The sequence below is a fragment of the Bos taurus genome, chromosome 13 (assembly GCF_002263795.3).
Source record: "Bos taurus isolate L1 Dominette 01449 registration number 42190680 breed Hereford chromosome 13, ARS-UCD2.0, whole genome shotgun sequence".
NCBI lineage: Eukaryota > Metazoa > Chordata > Mammalia > Artiodactyla > Bovidae > Bos > Bos taurus.
Window position 1 is genome coordinate 73,532,578 of NC_037340.1, and position 8,179 is coordinate 73,540,756.

Here is an 8,179-nt window from a genome sequence, read left to right on the forward strand (position 1 = left end):
TTCCTTCTATCCTGCCTTCTTAACATGTATCCTCCTTCAACCACTTCAGTCCAGTTCAGTTCAGTCACTCACTCATGTCCGACTCTCTGCAACCCCATGAATCGCAGCACGCCAGGCCTCCCTGTCCATCACCATCTCCCAGAGTTCACTCAAACTCATGTCCATCAAGTCGGTGATGCCATCCAGCCATCTCATCCTCTGTCATCCCCTTTTCCTCCTTCCCCCAGTCCCTCCCAGCATCAGAGTCTTTTCCAATGAGTCAACTCTTCGCATGAGGTGGCCAAAATACTGGAGTTTCAGCTTTAGCATCATTCTTTCCAAAGAACACCAGGACTGATCTCCTTTAGAATGGGCTGGTTGGATCTTCAACCACTTAGGGAATGTATATTAATATTATGATGTGCAGCCTTCTTAATATGACAGTAGCGATATGTGTTTACTATAACCAAGTTAGAAACATACTCTCATTATGTGCAAGTCATCTCTCTGGTGACTCTCTATTTTTTTTTATTTGCATATCTGTCTATGGTTGTTGTAATACTACTTTATCATAATTATTACAGCTTTAAAATAAAACTTGATATCGCCTACATCAAGTCTTATCAAATTATTCTTCTTCAAGAGTATTTTGGCTATCGTGCCTTTTGCATTTTTTGTATGCATTTCAGAATTGCATTGCCAAGTTTCTCTTGGTTTACTTTCGCAAAAACTTTTCTGGGGGTTTGATTGCATTGAGACTGAAAATCGATTTGAAGAGAATTGGCATAGTTATCATATTGAGTCTTCCAATCCATGAACATCGTATACATTTCTGATTTGGGGGTATTAAAAAATGTCTGTCACTGAAGTTTTTATAATTTTCTTTGTAGCGTTTCTGCACAAAACCTATTATGTGTATTTATAAGCTCTTCATGTTTTATATGATTATACAAATTATTGATAGCATATTAAAAAGCAGAGATATTACTTTGCCAACAAAGGTCCGTCTAGTCAAGGCTATGGTTTTTCCAGTGGTCATGTTGGATGTGAGAGTTGGACTGTGAAGAAAGCTTTGGAATGTCGAAGAATCGATGCTTTTGAACTGTGGTATTGGAGAAGACTCTTGAGAGTCCCTTAGACTGCAAGGAGATCCAACCAGTCCATTCTAAAGGAGACCAGTCCTGGGTGTCCATTGGAAGGACTGATGCTGAGGCTGAAATTCCAATACTTTGGCCACCTCATGTGAAGAGTTGACTCATTGGAAAAGACTCTGATGCTGGGAGGGATTGGGGGCAGGATGAAAAGGGGACGACAGAGGATGAGATGGCTGGATGGCATCACCGACTTGATGCACATGAGTTTGGGTGAACTCTGGGAGATGGTGATGGACAGGGAGGCCTGGCGTGCTGCGATTCATGGGGTCGCAGAGTCGGACACGACCGAGCGATTGAACTGAACTGAACTGAAAAGTTATTGAACTTTCATTTGCTGATTTGTGTTGTTGATTTATGTAGTACCATTGAGTTTTGTATATTTCCTTTGTATGCATCTATTGTGATAAATTCTCATTGATTCTAACAATTATCTGTAGATCTGTTTGAAATTTTATGAACATAGTTGATTTTTGTGTTCATGAATCTATGTTCTGTGAATAAGATTTACTTAAAATCTTCCTTTTTCATAGAATCTTTGTTGATAATTTTATTTTTAAACAGCTTTATTGACATATAATTGACATGAGTCCTTATTAAGCTCTGCTATCAAGATTATGTTTACTTCATATGACATGCTGGGAGTTGTTTATTTTCTGTTTATGTCATATTAGAATTAGTTATTCCTTGTTTCTTATTTTCTAATTATGTCATATTAGAATTATTTGTTCCTTGTTTGCCTTATAGAATATGCTTACGAAGAGGTCTTATCATGGAGCTTTTCTTTGGTCAAATATTGTTGACCATTGTTTCCATCTTTGCAACGGTTTTCTACTTTTTCTTGGGTCAGTTACAGTTTAGAAAGTTACTTTTTCTATGATCCTTTTGTAGCATTTAGTTTTTTTTGTCACGTGAATTGAAAACATTAATGAAACAATTTCACCAGTTTAAGGATATCATGAAGCAGAAATGCATAAGTCCAGAGCAGAAAGAATCAAACAACAGCAGGCATTATCTAGAGAAGAGGAGAAAAGAGTGCCACCCTGAGCTATTTTGAGCAGGTCTAAGAATGAGTTAAAATTTTTACTTACAAACCATATCACAGATAAAGACCTTTCTCTATAATATGTAAGGAGTGCTAGAAATTGACAAGAAAAAAGCTAAAGAATATATAGGAAATGAGCAAAAGAAATAATGTTTTCAGGTAAAGAAATATAAGTAGCTTTTAAGATATGAAAAATGCTTGAAATAATTCATGATGGAGAAATGCTAAAGTCTCTCACTCTTTCCATTGTTTCCCCGTCTACTTGCCATGAAGTGATGGGACCGGATGCCATAATCTTAGTTTCTTGACTCTTGAATTTTAAGCCAGCTTTTTCACTCTCCTCTTTCACTTTCATCAAGAGGCTCTTTAGTTCCTCTTTACTTTCTGCCATAAGGGAGGTGTGATCTGCGTATGTGAGGTTGTTGATATTTCTCCTGGCAATCTTGATTCCAGCTTGTGCTTCATCCAGCCCAGCATTTCACATGATGTGCTCTGCATATAAGTTAAATAATCAGGGTGACAATATACAGCCTTGATGTACTCCTTTATTTTCTTGAGCTCTAAAATCACTTCAGATGGTGACTGCAGCCATGAAATTAAAAGACACTTGCTCCTGGGAAGAAAAGCTTTGACCAACCTAGACAGCATACTAAAAAGCAGAGACATTCCTTTGCTGACAAAAGTCTGTCTAGTCAAAGCTATGGTTTTTCCAGTAGTCATGTATGGATATGCGAGCTGGACTATAAAGAAAGCTGAGCCCTGAAGAACTGATGCTTTTGAACTGTGGTGCTAGAGAAGACTCTTGGAGAAGACTCCTTGGACTGCAAGGAGATCAAACTAGTCAATCCGAAAGGAAATCAGTCCTGAATATTCATTGTAAAGATTGATGCTGAAGCTGAATCTCCAATACTTTGGCTACCTGATGCAAAGAACTGACTCATTGGAAAAGACCCTAATTCTGGGAAGGATTGAAGGCAGGAGGAGAAGGGGATAATGGAGGATGAGATGGTTGGATGGCATCACTGACTCAATGGACATGAGTTTGAGCAAGCTCCGGGAGTTGGTGAAGGACAGGGAAGCCTGGCGTGCTGCAGGCCATGGGGTTGCCAAGAGTAGGACATGACTGAGTGACTGAACTAAACTCAACTAAAACAGATGCTAACTAAAACCTTCAGCAGTGCATGACTTCTCACTCATCAGATTGGTAAAAATCCAAAAGATTTTGCTCATGTTTAATTTTACTAGCTATGCCAAATGTATTTTCAAACAGGTTGCATGAATATACAGTCTTACTAGTAACGTGTGACAGTTTCTTCTCTCTACAAACAATGAGGAAAATGTAGACAACCCAGCGAGAAATGAGCCAGATGCTTGAGTTAACAGAAAATTAGAAAATCCAAGAAAGTGGTTACCTGTGTGGAAGATGGACAGGCAAGAAACTGGCAAGGAATAAATGTTGATACGGCATATATACAAGAAATATTCTCTTTTTGTTCTTGGTACGTGAGTGCTGGCTGCCATTTTAATGTTTTAATTCTTTAAGGAGTATCAGTTCTACACACGTTTTTGTTTGCATAATTTATTTTGTGAGGAGCTTTTTCTTTTTTTAAGTAGCCTGCCAACTCCAACATCTTGTATTTGTTATAGCTCCTTAATGTTTCAGCAGCACTGGTGGACACGATGAGGTCTGAGTCCCAAGAAACAAAGGATGGAGATTTAAACTGTTTGACTATAAAATACTTAGTTTGCTTTCCTCCCTGTCTCAAGGCTATGGTTTTTCCTGTGGTCATGTATGGATGTGGGGGTTGGACTGTGAAGAAGGCTGAGCACCAAAGAATTGATGCTTTTGACCTGTGTGTTGGAGAAGACTCTTGAGAGTCCCTTGGACTGCAAGGAGATCCAACCAGTCCATTCTGAAGGAGATCAGCCCTGGGATTTCTTTGGAAGGAATGATACTAAAGCTGAAACTCCAGTATTTTGGCCACCTCATGCGAAGAGTTGATTCATTGGAAAAGACCCTAATGCTGGGAGGGATCGGGGGCAGGAGGAAAAGGGGACGACAGTGGATGAGATGGCTGGATGGCATCACTGACTCGATGGACGTGAGTCTGAGTGAACTCCGGGAGTTGGTGATGGACAGGGAGGCCTGGTGTGCTGCGATTCATGGGGTCGCAAAGAGTCAGACACGATTGAGCGACTGATCTGATCTGATCTGTCTCACTCAGGATTCAACTGTTATTTCCACACTTCAGTTTCTCTCCCGGACAATACCTAATATCTGGGTATTCATTTTTTTTACTCTGAACTTTGACAACAGTGACAAATACCAACTCAGACTAGCTTAGGCAGTTTATTGGGTCATAACCGAACTATGGGAAAGGTGTGGGAAGAACTGCTCTCAAGATAAAGGGGAATGAAGGGCTGACTGGTCCCTTCTGAAGCCTCTCTTACCATCATTTCTCTGCTTTTCTAATTGAATTAGATTTATTTTTCTCAAAAAAGTTCCCTTCTCCCAGACTGAAACCATAGCTTCAGAACTTTCCAGGCTCATCTCTCCTACCTTTACCAAAAGGAGGGACTTCCCCTTAGTGTCCATTTAAATGAAGGATATCAATAGACCACACGCACGCATACACACACACACACACACCCTGATCTGTGACTGGGTGTCAGGCTTCATGATCAAAACTTCCCATTAGATTCCTAAGTTGATGGTGCAAAGAACCAGGAGTTCTTCGGAAGAAACAGGGGCCTGTTCTAAAAAGGCAGAAGCCATGTTGGGTGTATGCACTGTAGATATCCACCTTACAGATGATTTCTACTTTCTTACTTTTATTTTACGGGTGTTTTCTCTCTTCTTACTGAGATTTCAAGAGCGTCACACCACTCCAGATATCAAATGCCACCTTCCCTATTACTTTCTTGGTCCACTTCAGGGATTGCCTGTGAAATGGAAAAGTATAATGATTAGTCATTAAACGTTCAGGGCAAATTTGCCTTTGAGAGGTTTTCTTGGGATCAGGGGGAGAATGAAAGAAAAGCCTAGTATGATGCTGGGAAGAATAAATTGTTAGGGTAGGTCTGGCTGGGGCTTGCAGGAGCCAGGGATTAGCGGGGAAAACAGCTTGGCTATGAAAACAGTACACCGGCCCTACCACTGACTTGTTGAATGACTGTGGGTGATTCCTCTCTCTCCTTTGGGCTTCATACTCTTTAAGTATAAAGAATTTTGTCATGACGGTGCCTACAGACCAGCCAGCCTTACTCTTTTGTGAGAATATGAGATAGCTCTTGGGGCTATTAGAAATTATATAACAACTGCCCTTTCTCCCTGTGGATAATCCCTGGGGGAGGGCCCAAGGTCCCTCTCAGGATAGGGGTGGATATTTCCTGGTAGAACTAAGAAAAAGTAAGTCTTATCCTTTGTGAAACCACAGACCCACCCTTGGAACCAGGCCAACCTGGAGCTGCATAAAACTAGGCTTAGCTTCAGCTCTCAGCTATATGCCTTCCTGACAACATGAAGACTACAAGCTTCTTGGTCCAGGTGGTGGGCCTTCTTGTTCTTGGGACTCTGGTGGCACAGGCAGCTGTCGTAACAGGTGAGTGGATGAGTGGCCTGGGTGGGGCTGGCTTGGGTTGAGGAGAAGATGTTGGGGGCAGCCTGGGTCTTGACAAGGGGCAGCATGCAGAGCTGGAGCCCAGTCTTCCGCCTGGACAGAAGGTTTTGAGTGTATCCAGAGAAGTAGGAAATTGCCCACTAGACTCCATGTGCATTCTGCCCCAAGACTGAGAAACCAGGGCTATTTGTGGAAGGAGTGTTGTAACATGACCTTGGTCTCAAGCATTGATACTTGGACAGAACATGCAATGAAGTAAGGAGCACCAGGAATCTGGGCCCTGGGTGTGGGGGGTCTCTTCCCTGCCTGCCTGTCCCATCAAAGCACATCAGTCCTGTAAGAGGAGGTTAAGAACTAACAGGGCCTCGAAATCATGGAGTCTGAAGACCTCTGTTTTCCAAAGCAGGACACTGAGACCTAGAGCGAGGTCAGAAATTGTCAGGACAATCTCCAGAGCCAGGATGGAGCTCAGGTCTCCTGGCATGTGTCTCAAAGCTCCTTGTCCTTCCACCAAGTTTCCTCAAAGATGACAATGTGTCCTCATCTCCTGAAAGTCACTCCTCCCTGGCATATCCTCATGAGGGCCCCAGGACCCAGAATGGAGGGTGAAGGGAAGAAATGGACACCCAAAGGAAACCTGGTCCTATGGAGCTTTTCCCCAAAGCCCAGGGAACAGCCATCCGAGAGTGCAGACCCCAGCTAGCCCTGGTGAGCCTTCTCTATCTCAGTGTCCCTCAGCTTAAGGGACACCGCAGTGAGCAGTGGCTGGACCTGGAGGAAAGACTAGATAGTTGAAGCAGACACATTGGTCTAAATGTGGGGATATTTGTTTCAACAGGTAGTCTGAAAGGTCAAGGAAATATTGTATTCAAAGGAAGGGGTCCAGTCAATGGTCAATCTCCTGACAAAGAACAAGATCCAGTGAAAGGTCAAGACCCAGTCAAAGGACAAGATGTAGTCGTAGCACAAGACCGAGCCAGACTTCCATTCAAGCTTGGCTCCTGCCCCAGGGTTCTGTTCAGGTGCTTAGTGATGAACCCCCGTAACCGGTGTCTGAGAGATGTTCAGTGCCCAGGGGCCAAGAAGTGCTGTGAAGGCTTTTGTGGGAAGACCTGTATGGATCCCGGTAAGGTGAGAAAAGGGTGGAGGAAAAGGAGGCCCGTGAAGGGGCAGAGAGGCCGACTGGCGGAGGGCGATCCTAGGCTAGTGGGGAGGGGACACGGGAGGTGATGGAGAGACTGATGGGTCTCAGGGGCTACAACTGGGGTCCTGAGAAGGATGGCATGTGGACGTGGTCCTGCCTCCCACTGCCTCTGAGTCTCTCACCTGCTGACTCATGTTTCCGATTCTCTTCCCTCTACCAGGTAGAGTCTGTGCTTGTGCACCTGTGAAGTCTCCAGGGATGCAGGCCCCGGTGCCTGTAGCACGACCCTCTCCCACATTGCCCCTTCTTCCTCTCATTCGGGAGGCCCAAGCTTGAGCATGGACTGCCTCCCTCATGGACTTTCCAATAAAAGACTGCTTTCAACTCCATTTGTTTCTGGCTCCTGTGACCTCTGGGCCCCCGAGAGCTCCGGGGAGATGGGTGTGGGTTTGGGACTTCCTGTCTCCAGTGGAGAGTGGAGCAGGACCCATGGCAGATGTTCTTGGGGTGTGAAGGAGAGCAGGGGCAGGAACAAGAGGCCTATTCCTAGGGTTCACTGTAGAAATCCAAAAATCAACCCAAGAACCGCAGCCTCCATTTCACCAGGAAATGGAAACCTAGACATTTGGCCTCTGGCCTCTGTCCTCAGATCAGGGAAATAAACCCCTAAACTTCCCACTGACCTCCACTTGTGACCTGGCTATGATCAACCCTGCCAGTGTGACCAACCAACCCTCCTGGCTAAACCTCTGACTCCCTCCTTCCCTTCCTCTAATGTTTCCCATGAATCTGTATCCTCCAAGAAGACAGAAAGACAGATGCCAGGAAATCCCTGCTCACGAAGCATTTCACCTGTTCATGCCTGAGGTGACCTCCAGTAACTTGTAATTCCTTTGGGTGAAGCAATGTCCTCTCCCAGCTTTCTATTTCAAGATGTGAGTGAGGAGGCAAGACACATATATTCTTCCGCGTCATTGCTGAATAAAGTTCTCTGGGGACATACAAGTTGGGGTAGAGTAGACTGGAGGAGTGAAGACAGCAGGAGGGTGTATGTTGGGTAACGTTGGATGACCTCATGGCTCTGCTGTTGGCTCAGCTGCCCCACTGCCCTTGTGCAATGGAGTTCTCCAGGAAGAAGTGGGAGGAGCCTTGGGGTGCAATGGGCACCCCACTTGGGAGTCAGGAGATCTGAGTTCTAGGTCTAGGTTCCTCCCAACTTGCTAGATGACTTTCTCTCTCT

The 8,179-nt window shown here is 44.2% G+C and overlaps 1 protein-coding gene across 1 annotated transcript; it reads left to right on the forward strand.

Annotated features, from left to right (window-relative positions):
• Positions 1-5,669: 5,669 nt before the first annotated feature.
• LOC407163 (trappin 5) lies at positions 5,670-7,328 on the forward strand. The gene is made up of 3 exons (XM_005215039.5): positions 5,670-5,777; positions 6,634-6,926; positions 7,160-7,328. The coding sequence occupies exons 1-3, from the start codon at positions 5,696-5,698 to the stop codon at positions 7,184-7,186; spliced, it is 402 nt and encodes a 133-aa protein (XP_005215096.2). The 5' UTR covers positions 5,670-5,695; the 3' UTR covers positions 7,187-7,328.
• The last annotated feature ends 851 nt before the right edge of the window (positions 7,329-8,179 follow it).

Bases quoted from the DNA above. Each gene is read 5' to 3' on its own strand.
- LOC407163 (XM_005215039.5), top strand. From the start codon at position 5,696: ATGAAGACTACAAGCTTCTTGGTCCAGGTGGTGGGCCTTCTTGTTCTT. The intron at 5,778-6,633 runs GTGAGTGGATGA...TTGTTTCAACAG, and splicing joins ACAGGCAGCTGTCGTAACAG to GTAGTCTGAAAGGTCAAGGA. The intron at 6,927-7,159 runs GTGAGAAAAGGG...TCCCTCTACCAG, and splicing joins CCTGTATGGATCCCGGTAAG to GTAGAGTCTGTGCTTGTGCA.